The 22203-nt window shown below is 48.1% G+C and overlaps 2 protein-coding genes and 1 long non-coding RNA gene across 72 annotated transcripts in view; 1 reads left to right on the top strand and 2 right to left on the bottom strand.

Moving 5' to 3' along the window:
- Akap8l (A-kinase anchoring protein 8 like) overlaps positions 1–7551 on the bottom strand; it is a 29589-nt gene extending 22038 nt beyond the window's left edge. For 20 of the 21 annotated variants that reach the window (XR_015623870.1, XR_015623874.1, XR_015623875.1 and 17 more), the window contains exons 1-2: positions 7455–7518; positions 1514–1588 (exon numbers count right to left, since the gene is read on the bottom strand). Coding sequence is in view for 5 of the 21 variants with exons in the window: in XM_087556184.1 (XP_087412310.1) it covers positions 1514–1588; positions 7455–7467 (88 nt within the window). In the remaining 16 variants the exon portion in view is untranslated. 21 annotated transcript variants of the gene reach the window in all.
- A 271-nt stretch (positions 7552–7822) lies between these two features.
- LOC134479821 (uncharacterized) lies at positions 7823–9126 on the top strand. The gene is made up of 2 exons (XR_015625089.1): positions 7823–7929; positions 8922–9126. It is a non-coding gene; the product is annotated as an uncharacterized LOC134479821 (long non-coding RNA).
- Positions 9127–12100: 2974 nt separating this feature from the next.
- The window catches only part of Wiz (WIZ zinc finger), a 28430-nt gene continuing 18327 nt past the window's right edge, over positions 12101–22203 (bottom strand). For 25 of the 50 annotated variants that reach the window (XM_087556963.1, XM_087556936.1, XM_087556944.1 and 22 more), the window contains 8 exon segments: positions 21186–21356; positions 19747–20250; positions 18425–18814; positions 17303–17854; positions 15730–16257; positions 15155–15574; positions 14730–14925; positions 12101–13231 (listed from right to left, as the gene is read on the bottom strand). In XM_087556963.1, the coding sequence (XP_087413089.1) occupies positions 13072–13231; positions 14730–14925; positions 15155–15574; positions 15730–16257; positions 17303–17854; positions 18425–18814; positions 19747–20250; positions 21186–21356 (2921 nt within the window). In that variant the 3' untranslated portion in view covers positions 12101–13071. 50 annotated transcript variants of the gene reach the window in all.

Here is a 22203-nt window from a genome sequence, read left to right on the forward strand (position 1 = left end):
CTTGTCTCAAAACAAAACAAAAATCTATTCAGGATTTATTTTGATAAAAAAAAAAAAATGATGCACTGATTTTAAAACTGTATGTGCAAAAGCCAAGTATCAACAAGTATAAACAAGGCAACTGTTTCTTTTTCTGTTTTTTGCTTTTCTAAGAGTTTCTTTGTGTCACCCTGGCTGTCCTGAAACTCACAGAGATCCTCTGCCTCCTGAGTTCTGGGATTAAAGGCAGTGTGTTATCACCACCCAACTGCAAGATTTTTTTTTTTTTTAAAGTTAAAAAAAGCCAGGTATGGTGGCACACACCTTTAAATCCAGCACTTGAGAGGCAAAGGCAAGTGGATCTCTGTGAGTTGAGGCCAGCCTGATTTAATAGTGAGTTTCAGGACAGACAGACAGAGCTACATAGTGAGACCCTATCTTAAGAACAAAACAAAAAGCTGACCACAGGTAGTACATGCCTTTAATCCCAGCAGTCTAGAGGCAGAGGCAGATAGGTGGAGCTCTGAGTTCAAGGCCAGCCTGGTTTACAGAGGGAGTTCCAGGACAGCCAGGGCTACACAGAGAAACCCTGTCTTGGAAAAACCCAAACCAAAAACAAAACATACAGAATAAAAAATATGCATGGTGGCACATGCATGCATGCATACATACATACATACATACATACATACATACATACATACATACATAAATATATACATACATACATACATGCATGGAAAGAAAGGGGAGAGGGAGGGAAGGAAACACACTAATGAGTTGTTTCCGTAGGACCCTAGAGTGGTGACTGAAGAGATCAGCCTTCTCAGACTGGGGAGCACTGAAAACAGACTGGCACCTGGGGATCTCTCTCATCAGGTGTCGACTTCTGTTTCTTCACGATTGGTTTTATCAACTGGAAATTTCCTTCACTGGTTTGAGACAGCCTCGGTGCAATCTCTAAAATTCAGCTAGATAAGGTGACCCGTCAGGCTCTCCTGCTGCACCTACTTGCCAGACCCTGGGGGTGCTGAATTTTAGTTCCGTCTCACCTGGCTCAATATTTTCCAGTTACATTCAGCACAAGACAGCTCTGAATGTACTCAATACACAAATCATACACCTTCTTAATACACGATTAATTTTTGTTTTGCAAACTTTATTTTAGAACTCAGTTGTATTTCTCTCTAGAAAAGACTTTGAAGACAGCAATGTCATGTGTTCCACTGTCAAAAGTTTGGACATGACTGGTAGACTTCAGAAGCTTTGGGGAAATTTACTAAAGCTGTATCTTTGGTCAAGGACCATATTATTTCCACAAAATGTGTAAAGGTCAAAGGCCTCAATGTTTCACAGCCCAGCTTGCTCAGTAACACAAGCTATCACTTACAGATTGCCTCAAAGAAGTACAATTGGGCCGAGTACCGTATGTCAGTCTGAGCTTAATTAAGCAAGACACGGTGACAGGAAAGCTAAAAGCAACCAAGCAGAAACAAGGCAGAGCATTCTGGTTGCCACTAGGAGCCACACTTACCATAATCACAGGTGGGCTGGGCACTGGTGTCACAGTAGGTAGACTGCAAAGTGGTTTCGGATCCTTGGACAAAGCCTAAACATATGTACAAGGTGGTTAATGACCCAAACCAGCCATAAGTAAGCAATTATGATGGCATTTCAATACAGATCAGCAGGCAGGACTCCCTTCAGTTCAGAATGTCTAAAAACCCAGAGATTCTATACTTTAATTAGCCCACCCAGCACATTAACCAGTACAAAGACAGGTCATGCTTAACTTGTTACAAACACTATGTAAAAATGTGTAAACATTTAAGCTGCTAGTCTATCCTAGTGCATGAATATTCAAATTATCATTCAGTTACATAAGGAATCAACTCAAATTATAAGAAAAGCTACTTCTGACCAGACAGTGGTGGTGCACCTTGGGAGGCAGAGACAGATGGATTTCTGTGAGTTCGAGGCCAGCCTGGTCTACAAAGCGAGTTCTAGGACAGCCAGGGCCACACAGAGAAACCCTGTCTCAAAAAAAAAAAAAATTTAAGGGGGGCAGGAGGAAGAAAAACTACTTTCACTTCAAACACACATTGCGTTAGCTTTGATATTATGTTAATACTTGCGCCACTTTGCCTGGCTGTTGTACTTGTATTTTGAAAGAGGGTCTCACTTTGAGAACCAAGCTGGTCGTAAGTTCTCAGTATCTCCTGTTTCAGTGTCCCGGGTGCTAAGTATTACAAACGTAAGACACCTGACCTACAGTTCTACTTTCCCCATATGAAGAAGAGTATACTGCTTGCTGGGTAAGCAGTCTGCCTTCAGGCTTTCTCCTTAGAGCCCATTGCTAAAACCTAACCACCCGGGTTTCACATGTTTCTATGGAAGTAAGTATACTATACATAATGTGAGCATCTCTACCCTAACATCTGTTTCTTAGGATTTTGTTTGTTTTTCCAGACAGGATTTCTCGAGTTGCCCTGAAACTTGCCTCTGCCACCTGCGTGCAGACTAAAGGCGTGTATCAGCACACGTGGTTCTAACATAAAGTCTTTTTTTGTTTTTCAAGACAAGAGTCTCTCTGTGTAGCCCTGGCTGTCCTGGGACTTGTTATGTAGACCAGGCTAGCCTCAAACTCAGAGATCCACCTGACTCTGCATTCCGAGTGATGGAATTAAATGTATGTACCTAAATTTTCTCTTTTTAAAAAATACTTATTTTTATCTTAATGTATGCTGGTACTTTGCCTGCATGTTTTTCTTGGAACAGAAGTTACAGACAGTTGTGAACTGCCATGTGGGTACTTGGAATTGAACCTGGGTCTTCTGGAAGAACAGCCAGTGCTCTTAATTGCTGAGCCATCTTCCTAGCCCTAATCTAAAAATTTAAAGCCTTACTTAAAAGCCAAAGCTTGGGGTTGGGGATTTAGCTCAGTGGTAGAGCGCTTACCTAGGAAGTGCAAGGCCCTGGGTTCGGTCCCCAGCTCCGGAAAAAAAAGAACCAAAGGAAAAAAAAAAAGAAAGCAGATTTGCTGGGCTGGGGATTTAGCTCAGTGGTAGAGCGCTTGCCTAGCAAGTGCAAGGCCCTGGGTTCGGTCCCCAGCTCCGGAAAAAAAAAAAAAAAAAAAAAAAAAGGAAAAAAAAAGATATCCGATGCCCTCTTCTGGTGTGTCTGAGGACAGCTACAGTGAACTTACATATAATAAATGAATAAACCTTTAAAAAATTTTATTTATTTTATATATGGGTGTTTGGCCTACACACCAGAAGTGTGCTGGTACCTGTGGAAGCCAGAAAGCATTGAATCCCTTGGGACCAGAGCTATACATAATTGTGACTTGTCATATGGGTGCTAGGAATGAACCCAGGTCCTTGGCAAGAGTAACCAGTGCTCTTAACCACTGAGCCATCTCTAGCTAAGGCCTCAACTTGTTTTTTGTTTTAAAGACAAGACCTCTGTATGTGCTGTGAGCTGATCTTGAGCTAGATTACTCTCTCCTCAGGCTCCAGAGTGCTGGGAATAAAGACAGGACGACCACACCTGGCATCAAATCTAAACCTTTCCAGCTTGAGGATACAAAGGAATATTCCGCACTGGACCTGACCCTCCTAATGTGACAGGTTGCGATCCAAATGCAAATAAACAAAATCACATAATTATTTTATATAAATGACCATCAGGCAACTGGGCATGGTAGTACACACATGTGATCCCAGCACTCAGGAGGCTATGTGTACAGGGTGCAATGAAATGTAAATGATTTCCTGTCTAGTCTTGGGTCTGACCCAAGACATCACTAGAGAGTCCAAAATACAAAATATCTCAAAGTCCTTTTGGTCTGAAGCATTTAGATAAGGGACACTCACTCTGCAGTGGTCACTATAAAGCCAGACAGAGTACACCTCTACTCTTATACTCTGGGAAGGCAGAAGCAGGACTATGAGTTTTAGGAATGCCTAGCTTACATAGGGAGGCCTCGTCTAACATATGTATCCTGTCCATCTTTTCACACTGCTGAAATGATTAAAAACACTAGTCCCATGACTCAAAAAGTAATTTGGGACAGCATTTCCAACAAAAATAACAGTTACAACAGAAACTTATATCAGATACCATGCGTGTGGGTGCGCGGACTTCCAGACAGCTGTTCGGTGAAGGTTTGCAGCCTACATACCAGCGCTCATGAGACCGAGGCAAGTACTGCCTTGAGTTCAAGGCGCTGAAACAGAGTGAGACTCCTCCCCACCCCCCAACACACACAAAACCATAGCAACAACAGTCAACACTGAACACTGAGTAAATGCTTCCCTGCTGGATGCTTTAGCTGAATATCTCACTTCATCCTCATCGAGGCCAGTGTGGCAAGACCCTATTTAAAGTTCTTTAAAAGTCAATACGCCAGTCCAAAAGCATTCTATACATCAAGGACTCTCAGAACTGGGGATGAGGCTGGATAGCTCATAGCACTTCATAAGCAGAGCAAGTGCCCTCTGCAAATGTGAACGATTTTACATTAAGGCCAAAGGAACCTGAAGAATGGATACTGTTTATGAATGTGGTGCAAAATTAATATGGTTTTTGCTTCTGTGGTCCTTGAGCTGACCTCAGGGCCCCTGGCAAGCTAAGCCAACACTACATCACTAAGCTGGACTCTAGTCCCTAGTGTATTTAGTTACAGAGTGGCACCCTGACCCCAGGTGAAGAGACCATACTTCTTCAGAGTAGAATTCCAAACACATCCAGTACCAGGGCTCCAAAAAAGAAAGCTGTGGACTCAACTTCCGCTTTACTTCCCAATGGAAGGGTCAGATCCTAGGTCTTGGGGAAGGAGAAAACACAAATACAAAGACTGAGTCTTTTCTATCCTTCCTAAAGAGGTTGTGTTCAATTAGATCTTTCCCACTTCTGGGGGTCCAGGACCTTCCCAAGAGGCTTATAGTTCAAGTACTGATGATTTAATAACTGTCTATAAAAATCACTGAGGTGGGGGCGGGGCACAACTGGAGAGATGGTTCAGTGGTTAAGAGTATTGTTCTTCTAGAGGACCAGGATCTAATCCCAGAGCCCATGGGGGTGACTCAGAATCATCTCTAACTCCAGTTTTAGAGAGTTATAGGCACTCGCATGCAGTACACAGACATACACACTCAGGCAAAATTCATATGAGCAAAAATAATTTATTTTTACAAACAAACAAACACTGAAGGGCTGGACAGATGCTGCTCAATCATGAGGACGAGAGTCAGATGCTAGAAGTCATGTCAGGCAGTTCACTCACAATCATCTGTTTTTTAACTCCAGTTCCAAGGGACCCATGTTCTCTTCTGGCCCCCAGGGGCACCTTCGTACAAGGCTGACACACTCACACAAACACATTCACGTAGATGCATAGAGATATATGTAAATAAAATAAAATGTTAAATAGAACAATAAACCCACTGAAAGCAAGGCCGGGCAAAGCTCTCAGCCAGTAAAGTGCTTATTACACAAGCATAAAGACCTTAGTATCATCCCCAGACTCACAGAAAGAACTAGAAAAGACAACATAATCCTTGGCCTTGCTGACCAACCAGTTTAGTGTAATTGGCAAGTTCCAGGTTAATGGCACCCTGCATAAAAGAAGACAAGATAGATGGTACTAGAAAAATGACACCAAAGTTGACCTTTAAGGGGAAAGAACCATATTATAAAGTTACTGCTGGTTCTTTTAGTCTAACAAGATGAAAGGAAAACTAATCATTATCTCATTAGCTTGGCTACTTCAGTGCCCACAATACTCAGAATTTAAAACCTACAAGACCTGAAGCTGAAATTCGAGCTTAGCCATTAGCGAGCTAATTCAGTTTCCTCATCTGTAAAAATAAATGTGTCACTATCAAGCTATCCCATAATATAATCATTCACTCTCTTGTTCTTCAATAACCCTGTTCCTAACTGCAGAGCTGTTTTTACTTCTTGGTCACACCTGGTGAAGAGAGCTACATTTTAATTCTAGAGGCATCAAGCAGGAGTTCTACTTAGTAACTTTCTTTTCCAACTGACATTGCTGCAAACCCTTTAACAATCCTACTGAGACTTCAGATGTTTGACATCAAAAACTGTGGCGGAAGCTTTGCACTTCAGGCTGCAGAGTTGCAGCCCTACCCTTTATCCACTAGATGTCAGTAGCACTGCACACCGCCCCCACCCCCACATACCCACACTTTAGATAAGACAAAACAGGACTCCAGATAGTGCCAAATGTACCCCTGGAAGGTGCGAGGCAGGCGACATCACCCTGATTGAGAACCACTGGCCTAGGGGATGGTTGTTAGAAAACCCAAGGTTCTTGGCAAGCATTTGACCCAGGGGGCTTAGAAGGACTGGCTTGAGGCTCAGGTTCCGTTGAAAGTCTTAAACATTCCAAACAGAATGTGGGTTACCCAGCAACCACTTAAGTTCAAGCCTGAAATACCTCCAGTAAAGTGGGAGGCACTGCCGATAAGTTTCATTGGGCACTGCCAAGGCAAAACCAGGCATCCTTGGCAACTCACTCAAGAATGATTTTACAGTCACTCAAGCATATTCCGCACCCCCTCACCATGCTCGTCACCCACCTTCCTCTTTGCTCAAATATCACTGATCTAAGTAGGTAGGAGGTTCCAGCCCAGGATGTTTTACAGCAAGAGCTATCTTTACTCTCTCCTATATTGCGTACTTCTCTTCTTAAAACACCCTTCCCCAAGGCTTCAAAGCTCTCCATGGCTGAATTCCTTCAGGATACCCAAGGTCCAAAATACAATATACATTAATTTACTGGCCTACTAAGGTCTGTCCTCTCCTATAAGCTGCTTAAGAAATTCTTGTCAGCATTCATAGTGCCTATTCAGCACTGTAAGTTGAGTGAATTAGTGAAAACAGTCATTCTTCACTAAGGTTCAAACTCGGTCCCTAAAGCTCCCTGCAACGGTTCAGAGCCTTCGTATATGTTTACTGATTCCACAGCTCCCTGGGGGAGTGAGGTGGGGAGACTGGCGCTTTTGCGGAGTACCATGAGTAAGGATCTGCGACGTTTTGCACCGAAACTGCTCAGGGGAGGAGGCAATGGCGACAGCAGCCGACCGAAAGCACTGATCTCAGAAACTCAGGCCTGAGAAGCGACGTCTTAGACGTGGATGTCCGTGGGGCACTAGCCAGGGACGGACGGAGGTGGTGGAAGCCTGGACCTAACGTTGAGGCCCGGGAACTACGGTCACAGAAGACACAAGCAAGGCCTTGAGCAGCCAGGAGAGACCAAGATGCCCGGCTGAGGTCACTGAGAGCCGAAGCTTGAGGGATGCGACCCCGAAGTGAAGAGCCTAGGACGCCATTTTGTGACCACAGAGGGCAATGACCACGACACCACGGGAGGCGTGGGCGATCCTGACAAGACTCAGCCCGTCTTGTCACCCCGGCCTGGAGCGCGCCCTTCACCCTGTTGGGCCTACCTGTGTAGCTCATGGCCGCAGAGAACACCCGAGCCTTGGATACAGACCGCTACTCTGCGCGTCTGACGCCACAACAATCCCTGGGGTCCTTCCACACACGCCCCAGCCCCGCCTCCTTACCTCATTGGCTTGTGCAAACCTCGGACTTCACGCCTATTGGTTTAACTACCTGTCTATTTCCACACCTCTTCGCGACAGTGGTTAGAGATACTGCCAACCCCCGATGACCCCGCCTTACCCTCCTCCTCCTGTTAACAAAAGCCTGCGCCGATAGGCCAAGAGGAGAGAGAGTTCGAAGGGGCGGAGCTGGGTGCAACCCAGAGGTCTGAGCCTACGCGTGGCGGTCTCCCGGTGTCGGCGTGCTGGTCACTTGCGGGCAGGAGCAGAGGCGACCGACCGTCTTACGCCCCGCCACTGAAACGCTAGTCATACCCATTTATGTATTCCTTTGGGCTTCGGCTCCAAAACGAGAACGGTAAAGCCACGTTGAAATGAGAAAATTAGTATCTAACTGCTAAATAAGGTCCTGACAAACATTATGTGAGATAACATTAAAACAAATGAGGCAGGCCATGTGTAGTAGCTGACTTCTGTAACCCCAGAATACAGGAGCCTGAGGCAGAATGTCCTGTATGCTATATGAATTCTAAGCCACTCTGGGCTTCAGTGAGTCCCTGTCTCAAGGAGGGGAAAAAGAATCGGGGCCAGTTTCACAAGTAAATATTTTCTTATTAATCATTACATAACAATTAATAGTACTTGTAAGGGTTGAGGATATAGTTTGGTGGAAAATCATTTTATAATAGTATGTACAGAAGGCCTTGTGTGAGCTCTCCCAACACTGCAAGATAAAAATGCATTTTTAAATAAACAAAACCAGGCCTTGGTGGCTTGTACCTGTAATCTCAGCACCTGGGCTCTGAGTCTGGAAGAACACTGAGTATAAAACCTCATCTCAAAATACATAGTTGGGCTTGGTGGCACACGCCTTTAATCCCAGCACTAGTAAGAAAGCAGATCTTTGTGAGTGTGTTTACATGGTAAATTTGTGGATAGCCAGGGAGGGTTACTTTGGTCTCAAAAAAAATTTTTTTAAGATTTATTTTTTCCTTTTTTTTTTTTTTTTTTTTTCCGGAGCTGGGGATCGAACCCAGAGCCTTGTGCTTGCTAGGCAAGCGCTCTACCACTGAGCTAAATCTCCAACCCCAAGATTTATTTTTATTGTATATGTATTAGTGTTTTGCTTGAATGTATGTCTGTGTGAGGATGTCAGATCACTTGAACTGTAGTTTCAGATAATTGTGAACTGCCATGTAGGTGCTGGGAATTGAGCCTGGGTCCTCTAGAAAAGCAGCTAGTGCTCTTAACCACGGAGCCATCTCTCCTACCCCTCAAAAACTGCTTTGTAAATAAATGTTTATGTGTATGGTATTTGTTATATATTTGTGTATTGCTTGTTATACACAGGCAATACATCTAAACGTCCCATGTATTATTGCAAATGCTTCACACATGAGAACCTGTGTTCTACGCTCAGCTCCACAAAATGAAAATTGCAACCTAGTACCAGCCTTGTTCTAAGCACCATGCCTGGCTCCTGGCTGTATAGAAAGTCACCATGGGAGAGATATCCTTGGAGGGACAATGTAAATAAAACATTCGAGAAACTGCATCAACCTCCCTCCACTTCTGTGATTCATGAACCTTTTTGTGGTTTGGGGAAATTTAAAGGAGATGTTGTATTTGGTATTAAGGAATGTTTATCAGGTTTTTTTTTTTTTTAGGTTTATGTATGAATGTTTTGCATGATTTGTGTCTATGTAACCACATGTATCCCTAGTGCCTGAGGTGGTTAGAAGAGGGTGCTGGGTATCCTGGGCTGGAGTCACAGATAGCTGTAACCTGCCATGTGGGTGCTGGGAATCAAACCCAAGTCCTCTGTAAAAGCAGTGTCTGTTCTTTGCCATTGAGCCATCTCTCAGTTCTTGTCAGCAGTTTCTTTAGGGGAATAATAATGGCATTCTTTAAAAGTCTAGATCCTTCAAAGAAACACACTGAAACGGTTGATATGATAGCTGTTCTTCACAATTGAGATGGGGTAGGGGAGGTGGAGAAGTATAGATTAGGTTGTTGCTGTGATGAAAAGGTCTTTTTACCGTTTGCCCAGGATAAAACGTTCTGATAACAATTCCTCCCTAACACTTTTGCAGACCTTGTTGCCCCACAGAAGCCAGTTGCAGTACACTGCCTGTCTGTGAACATGGTCTGCTTTACGTGCCCTGCCTCTCTGGGGTGCCACACTGTCAGCATCCTAAGGTACAGCCCCACATCTCTAGATCCTGTCGTTTACTTTGTAGCATTTGGTGTGTTTCTCGAAAGGTCTTGTTTAATTCCTGATGTTGATGTCTTCACAGGTTGAGCTTAGGCCAAAAGTTAAGGCTGTTTCCTTTAGACCATGGAGTGGTTTAAGCAAAGATTTAAGCTCTGCTCAGGAGTTTTAGGAAAAAGTCTGTTTTAAGAATGGTACGTGAGGGTCCCCAGCTCCGAAAAAAAGAACCAAAAAAAAAAAAAAATGGTACATGATCCTTGCAAAGATATGCAGTTATCAGTGTATAGTAACATGTTACTGTGTGCAAAGACACAGCCATCAGTGTATGTAGTAGGTAGGAAGGCCTTCCTTGTTACTACTTCTGTCACCGAAACTTTCAAAAATCTACTCTGCTCCTTTTATATTAAAAAATGGATTTTTTTAAAAAGATGTATTCATTTATTATATATAAGTACATTGTAGCTGTTTTCAGACACACCAGAAGAGGGCATCGGATCTCCTCACAGATGGTTGTGAGCCACCATGTGGCCGCTGGGAATTGAACTCAGGACCCCTGGAAGAGCAGTCGGGTGCTCTTAACTGCTGAGCCATCTCTCCAGCCCTGGATTTTATATTTTAAAATGCTATGAAGAGGCACTGGAGAGATGGCTCAGTGGTTAAGAGCACTGACTGCTCTTCCTGAGTTCAAATTCCAGCAACCACATGGTGGCTCACAACCATCTGAAATGAGATCTGATGCCCTCTTCTGGTGTGTCTGAAGACAGCTACAGTGTCCTTATATATAATAAATAAATCTAAAAAAAGAAAATTGCTATGAAGAATCATGTTTGGGTCAGCTCTTACCATGAGAAATCCCCCTTCTTTTCCTGTCTTGGATATGACCAATGAGAGTGGGGATGAGAAGAGCCACCACATAAAAAAACACATTCCTGGGCTAAGAACACCCCTGCAGGCTAGTCACAGCAGCCTGTTAAACCCTCCTCCCCAGGCATAGAGACACAGTAGGGGGAGAGAAAAACAGGGTTGGGAGGGACCAGCTGCTGTCCACACCACATAAGATTATTCCCACTTTGCAGCACTTGGCTGGTTAGTAAAAATGAACTGAAGACATATGGAATAAAAACGTAGGAGACGACAGAATCTTACCACCTTAGAAATGTCCAATAAGGGGTTGGGGATTTAGCTCAGTGGTAGAGCGCTTGCCTAGGAAGCGCAAGGCCCTGGGTTCAGTCCCCAGCTCTGAAAAAAAGAAAAAAAAAATGTCCAATAAACATTGGCTGAGCAAGAAAATAGCATTGTTTAAAGAAATAAAGTCAGGCTGGTGCAAGTCAAGAACTGGTGGTGGCGCAAGCCTTTGACCTGGGTGGATCCCTTAAGTTTGAGGTCAGCCTGGTTTACAGAGAGAAACCCTGTCTTGAAAAACAAAACATGGGCTGGAGAGATGGCTCAGTGGTTAAGAGCACTGACTGCTCTTCCTGAGGTCCTGAGTTCAAATCCCAGCAACCACATGATGGCTCACAACCATCTGTAATGAGATCTGATGCCCTCTTCTGGTGTGTCTGAAGATAGCAACAGTGTACTCATATACAATAAAATAAAATCTTAAAAAGAAAAACAAAACATAGAACTTAAAAGAAAAAAAAATCAGGCAATGTATTGGTGGCCTATGTCTCTAACGCCAGTTCTCAGATCTCTGAGTTCAAGGCTAGCCTAATTAGCTTGTTCCAGGAAAGCCAGAGTTACACAAAAAATATGCTGCTTGAAAAACCAAAAAATATAAATAAAATCCAGTAATTCCCTTTCCCTCTTGTTACTTGTGTTCAGATATCTCTTCCTGTCATGTATCTTGGAGCTAGCGAGGTATAACTCAGTGGCAGAGCCCTTGCCTGGTATGTTCGAGGCCTGGATAAGGTCCCCAGTAGTACATTTAAAGTCCTCTCTTAAGATAGCTTAGTCTCAACTCTGAACTTCATTCCCACCCGAAGCTCCTAGCAGAGCTTCTACCCAGTGCCTTCAAGGGGTAAAAGCACCAAGGATAGAACACCCCTGTAGGCATGTTATTGTGGCTGGTTAAACTCAACCAGCCTGTCTGCCTGGGCTCCTTCCCAGGCCAGTCGACCAGAACCCTCACCAGCCACAGTACCAAGGGCCAACAGCTGAGAACTTGGACTCATCCCCAGCTGGGTCTGGCCTCTTTGGTGGCTAAACGGAGAAAACCCAGAGCCTCTGGCCAGACACAACACTGATCCCCAGCTCCAGCTGTCAACCAGTGCCAGCCTGTCCACTCCACAGAAAAACACACACTGGCTGCTTGCCCTGGGGTGTTTCCAGAAGAGAAATTTAATCTAATTTACATATTTCTAGGTACATTGATAACCAAAAGGTGGCCACTGAAAAGGTTAAAAGTTCAATTAGCTCCTGGTATCTAGCTGGCCCAGGATTGCAAAATAAAAAGATCCACGTTCCTTATTCTCTACACAAAACGCATTTTTTAAAAAAGTGAAAGATCTAGGGAGCTATACATAGAAAGCAACAGTGAAAAGGGGGAGGGTGGCAGGGGTGGGGGAGGAGAGTCCCACCCTCACTCTACCCTCCCAGCCCTGGAGCCCCTGAGGCTCTGACATGGCAGGAGGCAGCTGTCAGCTTTGAGCTCTTCCAAGCTAGGAAGGCCCCTTTGGGGTGGGGAGGGGGCAGCCATCAAGAATTTCCGTGGCATTGTGGGCTCAGTGGGAGCTCCCAAGCCCTATGGGATAGCAGAGGGAGCATGGATTCCCCTGAGCAAGCACCGTGGCATGATGTGGTCGTTTGACTTGGGAACTGAGGGGGCGAGGGCAGATCCCAGGTCTCACGAGGTGCATGTGCGTGTGTGTTTGCCTGTGCGTGAGAATAGATATTGGTGGGGGCAAGAGGGAACAGGGGTCTTTGGGGTCTTTGCAAATGGCCACGGATGGCAGACATAGCCCTGCCTGGTTGCTAGACACAGGGAAGTGCTGATCTCCCCTGCAACCAGATTGGCTACCACCAAGGGCCTGGCTACTGCCCCTGCTGGACCAACCAGGTAGGCTCAAGGAGGATACCCTTGTGGCCCCAGAGTCCTTAAGCTGGGGGAAGGGTGGCTAGCTGGCTCCCAGTGCCCAGGTTGTAGTGTGCCGGGCCCCCAAGAGGCGCCGGTTTGAGGTTTTGGCTTGCTCCTTTGGAAACGGAAAAGAAAGTGGGAAAAGGGGGAGAGGACAGAGGAGACATGGGAGGGGACAGGTGGCACAAGAGGGGATCTGGAATGCTTGTGTGTTAGGGTGCCTCTATAGCTGCTGTCTGTGCCTGCGGGGCCTGGGGCTCCTCAGGCGGAGGGTCTGCTTTGGAGAAATTCATCTCCAGGATGTGCCGCTGTAGATGCCGTACCCACTCTTCCTGGATAGAGAGTGGGCCCTGGAATTCCACTTCACAGAACCTGCATAGGAAAACAGAGAAAGAAGGGGCCAATGCTTTGAGGAACGGCAGAAGTGTCGTCTAGTCCAAGTGTCTAGGCATATCCACCATGACTCAGTATAGATGTGTTAAGACGAGGACTCGGAAAGAAGCGTCTCCAATGGACGGCCATCTCTACTGCTGTGGGGTCCTGGAGGGTGTCTGGGCATGAGATCTCTAGTGCCAGCAAAGCAGTGATTTTCTAGACGCCTCTGCCATCTCATGTGTATGCTCCGAGAGCTTCTGTTGCTCTATTGCTCCAGAGGGCTGAGGTGAAATTCTACTTTCCCCTCCTTGGGTTTTTAGGAGACATGATCTCTAACTCTCTAGTGTAAGCTGTCCCCGAAACTATGTGATTCAGCTGAACTTATACTGGTGGTAGTCTTCTTGTCTCAGCCTCCTAGTGCTAGGATGGCAGGCCTGAACCATCAGTCAACTTGGACGCTATTTTTTTTTTTCTTTTTTCTTTTTTTTTGGAGCTGGGGACCGAACCCAGGGCCTTGTGCTTGCTAGGCAAGTGCTCTACCACTGAGCTAAATCCCCAACCCCGGACGCTATTTTTGACGTGAACTGTATTACGAAGTTTGAGCTGAGTTACCTCAGGTTTCTAAAGCCCCTATATCCTAGAATGTGATACGTGTGAGTGTGTGTGTGTGTGTGTGTGTGTGTGTGTGTGTGTGTGTGTGTGTGTACATGTATGTGTGTTATGTCTGTGTATGTATACTTTCATACCAATTGAGAATTCTTTTCCTTAGCAGAAAAATTGACTTCTTACCAAGTGTAAGCAAGGTTTTCAGGGCTTTGCTATTAAATTCAGTCCTCACAACAACTCTGTCAATTAGGTCTGTATGAAATGGTTTTTTTTTTTTTTTTTTTTCAGAGCTGGGGACCGAACCCAGGGCCTTGTGCTTGCTAGGCAAGCGCTCTACCACTGAGCTAAATCCCCAACCCCCCAGTTCCTAATATTAACACTGCCATGATATTTTTTTTTTTTTTCCGGAGCTGGGAACCGAACCCAGGGCCTTGTGCTTGCTAGGCAAGCGCTCTACCACTGAGCTAAATCCCCAACCCCTATGAAATGGTTTTTTAAAGACAGTTTCACCTTGTAGCCTTAGCTAGCCTGGGCTAGCCTTGACCTCAGATATACCTGCTTCCTGAGTGCTAGGATTAATGGTGTGTACCACCACACCATGCTAAATTCCTTTGCAAGGTAAAAAAATGGTGGCAGGAGCAGAAAAGCTCTTGTGTGATGTTACTATGCTACTAAGTGTCATAGCTAGGACTGAACTCAAGTCTGACTGGCTATAAAGCTCATGATATCAGTCTGATACTCTGAAGTTCCAGTGTCAGAGAGAAGCAGCCCTTAACCTGGGCGCTGTTAGATCTCAAAACAGTCTATGAGACCCCACCTCCCCAACTGCACAGAAACGAACTCATTTTCCGGCTTCCAATAGCCAAGGCTGTACTAGGTGTTAGCATACCTGCACTTAAGGGTGTAGATGTTGCCCACAAACTTGACCAGTGACGTTTGGGGGGGCCGAGGCACCAGGGAGGGGACTGGCCGGACTCGGGGTGGGGGTTGCCGCACTTCTTCCAGCTTCTGTTGCAGGTCATTGGCTTCCTCACCACCCCGAGCTGCAGAGGCATCTGAGGGGCGGGCTTGTCTGCGTTCAAACTCTAATGGACAGAGTGACAGGTGACATAAAGGGAGGGCTAGGGCCCTGGAGACACCCCTGCTTTCAGTGAGCACAAAGGAGCAGAGGCTGTTAGGACTTAAGACTGGGTACCGCATGCTCTGATAGAATGGCACAGATAGAGGAAGAGGATTAAGCAACTGAGATGTGGTGGTTGGCTAAGGTCTAGAAGGTCTCTACTGCCCTTCCAACCCTCCTCTACCAGCACTCACTGTTGATATTTTGCCGCTGATGCTCCTCTGACTTCACGGTCCCAGGTGGGCTGGTTGCCAGAGGCCGTTCACCACTGTCAGCTGCCCTGCCAGCTTCAGGCCCTGGTTCCCCCCCAGCACTTCGGCCAACCAGGGACAGGCCCCCAGGTGCCAGCCCCAGGGGTGGCCGCTTATCACTGTCACGGCCATGGCCAGCACTGCGGAACTTCTTGGTAAAGGGGCGGCCACCCTGGATGTAGCTTCGGTAGGCACCCACTTTCTGAGGCCGGTGTTTGATCCACTCGCTCAGGGTCTCGATGGGAGAGCCGTTGACACACCACTCCGTCACACCGAACTGCCGCAGATGTGCCCTCGCATGGCTGGCTAGGGCTTTGCGGTTTTCAAAGTAAAGGCCACAGAGCTCACAGCAGGCCTCGGTGGCTACAGACAGAGGAGGTTGCTATTCTAAGAGTGCAGGAATACCCAGGTGGCCTAAGCAAGGTCGGAGCTAATCCCACCTCCCACAGGGACCTTGCCTCAGGGACCCTGCTTTCCCTGACAAATGCCATCCCAAGACCCTACCACCCACTGCTTACAGGAGTGGGAGGTCTTCTCATGGAGAGTCTTTGCCTTGAAGGGCAGTTCAGTCTGGATGTAGGTCTTGGCCTTGACCTCTGCTGGGAGGAATCGGTCCTCCTGGAGGGGCCGCTTGGTTGCCACTGGGCCCAGGTAGCTCGTAGCTGAGGGCTTGGACCCTGTGATGGGTGACAGGCTGAGCTCCCGGGGAACCTGGGTTGGCCCAGCTCCTGGTTTTCCTGGCCGGGTAGCCAGGGGTGACAGAGGCAGTGGGGAATGCATAACCCCAGGAGCTGCTGTAGGAGAGCCATCTTCGGTGAGGGCAGGAGCCAGGTCTCCAGCTGGAGGCTCTTTTTTGATGAGGCACAGCTTGGACTTCTTCTTCAGGATCTCCCGAAGTGTGTCGATGGGGGAGCCATTGACAGACCACTCAGTCACACCCATCTGGCGCAGGTGGGAGCGTGCATGGCTGGATAGGCCCTTTCGGTTCTCGAAGAACTCACCACAGAACTCGCACCGGATATCACGAACTGGCTCTGCCCGAGAGGCTGCAAGGAGTCAGAGGGGGAGGGAGGAAGGAGAAAGGAGGCATTGTCTATGGGCAGGAAGCAGCCTCCAAGCTCAAGACCCAAGTCGGTGCCAGACTTCTGGATGTCCCTATTCGTGTGGCCCCTCCCTCCAGACTCCAATGAACTCCACCTGGGCCTTCAGAGGCACACCTTATCTTATCCATCCAGCTCTTCTGTGTCTTGTTACCTCTAATTCTAGCTGGCCTTACAAGGTCTCCCTGAGTAAGGCTGAGCAAGCTACTTCTCTCTGAGCCTCAGTTTCCTTCTCTGCAAGATGGGGATGAAAACCAGTCTCTCCCAACGTTGCTGAGAAGGTATAAAATCAGAAGGGTTCAGAGCATGTGGCAGGGAGCTGTCATGTGAGCTCTGAGGGGAAGCCGTGGCCATGCTGGCCTGCTTGGAGTATAGCAAACAATCAGTCAAGAATGAGCATAGTGTGAGAGCGCCAGGGACGCAGGCAACACTGACGTGATAGCAACTATGCTACATGAGGAGCTTTTGTGACCAGGCACCAGGGTAAGGGCTTCATCACACTTAATCCTCAAGAAACTGTACAGACACAGACATGGGACTATGCTGAGCTCCATCCTCCAAATGAGACTTGCCCAACTCACTCACTACTTACTACATTATGGAGAACAGAGATCTTGAGTCAAATGTCAAACATTCAACTACCAGAAATGTTAGACATAGTTCAAACATTTGAATGCCATCCCTCTATTCCTTCAGTGGCAGACATCACTAGTGGATCCTTGCAGCTAATCCTCCTAGGGATCTGGTTGGCAGCCACTACTAATTGGCAAAAGAGGGCATATAAATATAATTATATGAGTCTGCTACTTCTGCATGAATAACAGAGAAACAAGCTGTCACTTGGGTACAGGAGTCTAAACAGCAAGTCAGTCCTGTGTTCTCTGGACTTGTTTATCTTCCATTTAAGTCCTGTGATCTATGGATGCTGCTAAAAGGGTACAAGGAGCAGCACCAGCTAACTGTTCTACGAAGCCTGCACAGGGTCACTTACACAAGTTCAAGGGTGCCATATCTTCTCGAGGCGCACCCCAGGGACCCTCAGATGGGTGTGGCTCCCCATGAAGGGCCCCTGGCAGCATCTCCCTCTTGATCTCCACTCTCATATGTTCAGGCTTCAGTTTCTTGGGCAGGGAGGGTGTAGCAAGGCCTGAGAACATCTTCCGGGCCGTGGGAGGAGGAGAAGCAGTCGGGGAGTGGCCCAGAGGACTGCCTGGTGGTAGTGGCAACTTCTTGGCCAGAGGTGAGATGTGAAGATCAGAGGGACTTCGTGCTTCTAGTGAGCTGCCAGGACCTGCACTGCCCACCATCTTGGCCAGGGCTTTTGGACTAGGACCTGGTGGGTGGAGGTGTCCACCTGGCCTGGATTGGGTCCGTCTCTTCAGGATTTCCCGCAGTGTGTCGATGGGCGAGCCATTCACATACCACTCAGTCACACCCATCTGGCGCAGGTGGGAGCGTGCATGGCTAGACAGGCCCTTTCTGTTCTCAAAGAACTCACCACAGAACTCGCACCGGATATCTCTGGTTGGCTCTGGGCCTGAAGCTGCAGCAGGGAGAAAAAAGGTCAGTTATAATTATGGACATCATCTGGGCCGTCACCTGTTGGAGTATCCTGGCCAGCTAGGTATAGGCAGCAATGTGTCCATAAGCTAGGGTGGCAGTGGATGGCAGCTACAAGTGAGGGAGCTGAGGGGTGGGGACAGACAATGGGCACAGAGAGGCGAGGTGCAGGAGAGGCTCTGGAGAGCTGAAAGGACCCCTGTCTTGGCAGAGAGCAGTACTAATACTCCACAGCTTTGTGGATCCCAGCGAGAACAGGGGAGGAGACAGGACTAAGCCAGCCTAGGTGCCACATACTGTCTAGACCCAGGACACCTTCCACACCAAAAGGCAGGACCTTCCCCTTGGCCTTCACTCTCAGGCAGGGTCAAAGGCCAAGAGAGCGGTACCAGCAGCCCACTGCCAACAAAGTCTCTGGGTTGAGCCAACCCACTGCCAAGGGCCCCTGTCTACTCCCTACTACAACAGGGAGGGAGTAGGGAGGGGGCCATGACCCCACAGGGAGGGGCTCCAGGGCCCACAGGGAGGAAGGGCAGCTCAAGTGAGAACCTACAGAGGTTGAGAGGAGATGGCTCCACATCAGAGGCCCAGAAAATGCCGGCGGCCGAGAGATCCTGCTTCCCCCAGGGACTGGCCATACCCGAGGCCTTCAGCTTGGCCTTCTTGGCCGGCGGTGGGGGAGGGAGCAAGGAGAGGGCTGTGGAGGTGGAAGGAGGCCGCCCCAGCTGGGCCAGGGCTCCCCGCCCGGGTGGGAGGCGGATCTGGATGCCGTCCCTCCTGATGAGCCCGTGGAGCACGTCTATGGGGGATCCCTTGGCATCCGGGTCGCTGATGCCCAGGTGGCGCAGGTGGGCACGGGCGTGGCTGGACAGGCCCTTGCGGGTCTCAAACCAGGCACCACACAGCTGGCAGTCCAGCTCTCTGCCCCCGTCACTATCTAAAGCTGCGGAGACAAAACACAGGGGGAGGGGGTTCACGGCCGCTACCTTGGTCGGCCCTAGGGGATGAAGGCAGGAGGGTCTGCTGTGATTTTCAGCTGCCCAGGTGGTTAGGGATCCAAGTTTCATGCTTCTGACAGGTTTTGTGTTTTTTCTTGGTAGGTTTCAGGTGGCAGGGCAGCTAATTCCTTGCCTAGCCCACTGGCATCGAGTAAAGATGGGAAGCTTAAGGATGTACTTGTGTCAAGTCCTAGCGCTCACAGGCCCTCTTCCTGGGACTTCTGCTACAGGAACTACAGGGGAGGACAGAAGGTGAAGAGCAGGGGACCACACGACTACCAAGGACCCTAACCCTGAACCCACAGCAGACTCAACTGGTGCCAGGAAACACAGGTATCTTCAGACTCTAATTCCTGCCCACAAGTAGGAAAGCATAACGGATATCTCTAGAAACCTGACTGCTGAACCTGGAGGGTCTCTTTCTACTTTTGGGCACAAACAGGGAGATGCCTCAGCATAAATGGCTAAGAGACATGAAAAAAGGAGCCAATGTAAGGAATCTGGTAGACTGCCTACTCATGTACCTGTATGGGCCACGATATCCCAGACTCCCACTGGGAAAGCCAGGTCCACAGGCACCCTTTTACTTTTACCACCCCCACCATCAGTCCAGAGAAGGACAAGAGTTCTTCTCAAGTGGCAAGTAGGCCCCTGCAGGCTCAGATCTGTAGCCGACTTCCAGGGGAAGATCACCAGAATAGGGGAAAATGACCATCACAGGACAGCCCAATAGGAGACAATGAGCGCCTCAACTAGCACTGACCTGGATGACCCAGGATCTGGAAACTGCCGGTCTCAGTTCCTATCCTGGGTCCTCCTCATCTGAGGACCACATAACATCCCAGCACCCCCCTCAGCTCCCAGTACCCAAACTCACTGAGATTCAGCGGCCCCTCATCCTCAGACTGGGGCCATTGAGCCTTTGGGGAAGTTGGCCGGGGACTCAGGGACAGCTGGGGGCTCTTGTCCTCAGGATTCTTGGGTGTAGGGGATCCTGCCAGAGTCAGTGGGGCCTTCTTGAGGAGTGGAGAGCTGGATGGGTGGGTCAGGCCCTTGGCTGAGAAGCCAGGAGGTGATTTGATGGCTTTGTTGACAGCAGGGGCATCCATAGGTTTGGCCAGGGTGAGTAGGCCAGGCCTGGCAGCCCCAGCAACGAACTCCTTTGGTGAGTTGGACTTCTTGGTCAGGTTAGGGGGCAGCCCAAGGGGAGCGTCAGGCAGGCCCTTCTGTTTCACCAGCTCGTAGAGGAGGTCGATGGGAGCACCACTGCTTTCTGACTCTGCGACCCCAAGCTGCCGCAGATGTGAACGTGCGTGGCTGGACAGGCCCTTTCGTGTCTCAAAGCAGGCACCGCAGACCTCACAGGTGGTCAGGCTCTGGGCTGGAGGATGAGACGGAGGCTAGGATGGAAGGCTATGAGGCCTTTCGGGTACAGCTAACCCATTCTCCTCCCGTTACCCAGGTGCGAAGTAAGTGTTTGGTTGTTGCCAAATCCCTCTGATCCTGACAACCATTCTAATTTGGTGGAGGTTAGTGTTTCTGGTTTGAAGTAAGGAAACTGAGGCTCAGAGAAGAGAATATTTGTGCCCAAGGGCACACAATAGGAGGCTACACTCTCTGTGGTCCAGCCAGTGGGGATGCCTTTCTGACCCACAACATACCAGGGTGCCCTGACAATGTTTACACACATTCGTGTCGTGTGCATACAGATAGATCACACAGAGCTAATGCCCTGACAATGTTTACACACATTCGTGTCGTGTGCATACAGATAGATCACACAGAGCTAATGCCCTGACAATGTTTACACACATTCGTGTCGTGTGCATACAGATAGATCACACAGAGCTAATGCCTAACCTACTCTCTCTGCAACTAACTTCAAGTGCTACGTCACAAGAGGTCTTAGTAACAGTCCTGGTCCAGTCCCCATCTACTTCTTGGCCTTCCCGCCTGACTTCAATGATGCAAAGGTGGGTTGGTTTTGCCCTTCTTATTATACTTAGGAAGTAGCATTATGCTCAAGAATTTTGTGGTCTACGGAAAACAAATATGAAACACACGAAAGCTCAAAACAAGTAAGGTTGGTGCATCCCTAAGTTTGCGGCCTCTTGTCCACCGTATCACTGGATATTCCTTCCTCATCCAGTAAGGCAGTAGCTGAGGGACACGCGTACGGCCAAAGCTACAGAAACTCAGTGTAGAAGACAGTGAGTAGTATCTCCTTGCTGCCTCAAAGAACGATAAGGAAAACGAGTGCCAACCCATGCTAATCCAAAAGGCGCTTCTGTGACGGTGACTATCCTGGCCACTCACCCTTGAGGTCTGGCAGCTCCTGTTTGCTGCCCTGAGGAACCTCTGCGGCCACTTTGCTGCTCAGCCGACTGGCCACCTGCTCCAGGGTCCCAGAGACAGGCAGGCTCTTCTTTGGGAGTAAGGAAGACCCCAAGTCCATGGCCACCATTGTATTTTCCTCAGAACACAGGCCTGTGGGGTGGAGGAGACAGGCTCAGCCCAATCATGAGTCAGGCTGTCCACCCCAAGAAGGAGACTCAAAGAATGGTACTTCTTCCTCATCCTTGGCATCTGCTCTCACTTCTGGAAGCCACTCATGGAAGTTCCATGAGAGCTGAGACTGCACCCATAAACCTTTGTGGCAGCCCAATGCAGGGACACCAAGACTGTCCAATGACAGGAAAGACAAACAGTAGTTTCAGTCCAGTAGAAGATTCACTGGTCTGAGAACACGTTGCAAATTTGAGCCGAGATTCCTCATCAGAGGGCATTTTAAGACAAAAATGCCTCTCTGTGTAGAATTTATAAGGGGGTAAAGGTGGGAAAAGTTAAAAAAAAAAAAGTCAGAGACTAGAGTCTATAAGCCTGAGAAACAAGGTAGAAAAAGCAAGAAGTTGAGGACAGGGAGGGGAAATCTCTACCAGACAAGGGAGCTGGAGCTTCAAAGACACTAACAAGCCCAGCAGTAAACTACTCATCACCAGCTGAACCGGCCAAGGTAAGAACCTGGACTCTGGACCAACTCGGGGACAGGAAGAGTGGGAATGTTAGAAGTTTGCACGAAGTTTCTTAAGCTTCTATTCATCGAGGATGCCTCCTCCGGTAAGAGATATGTAGAGAGAAGGACTCAAGGGTGGTTTTCTTAGTCTGAGTTTTCATTAAAAGGGGCAGGGATGGGGGATAGTAGGAGGCGATGAGGTAGAATTCTGAACAAGAGTTGAGGATGAAAGAACCGTGTGTCAGATGGACTTCGGAGACGACCAGGACAAAGCAATAGGGCAAGGGGGTTAAGGTAGGTCGCTTTGCTCAATCTGAGTCC

Source organism: Rattus norvegicus, chromosome 7 (genome assembly GCF_021556685.1).
Source record: "Rattus norvegicus strain SHRSP/BbbUtx chromosome 7, alternate assembly SHRSP_T2T, whole genome shotgun sequence".
NCBI classification, from domain to species: Eukaryota; Metazoa; Chordata; class Mammalia; order Rodentia; family Muridae; genus Rattus; species Rattus norvegicus.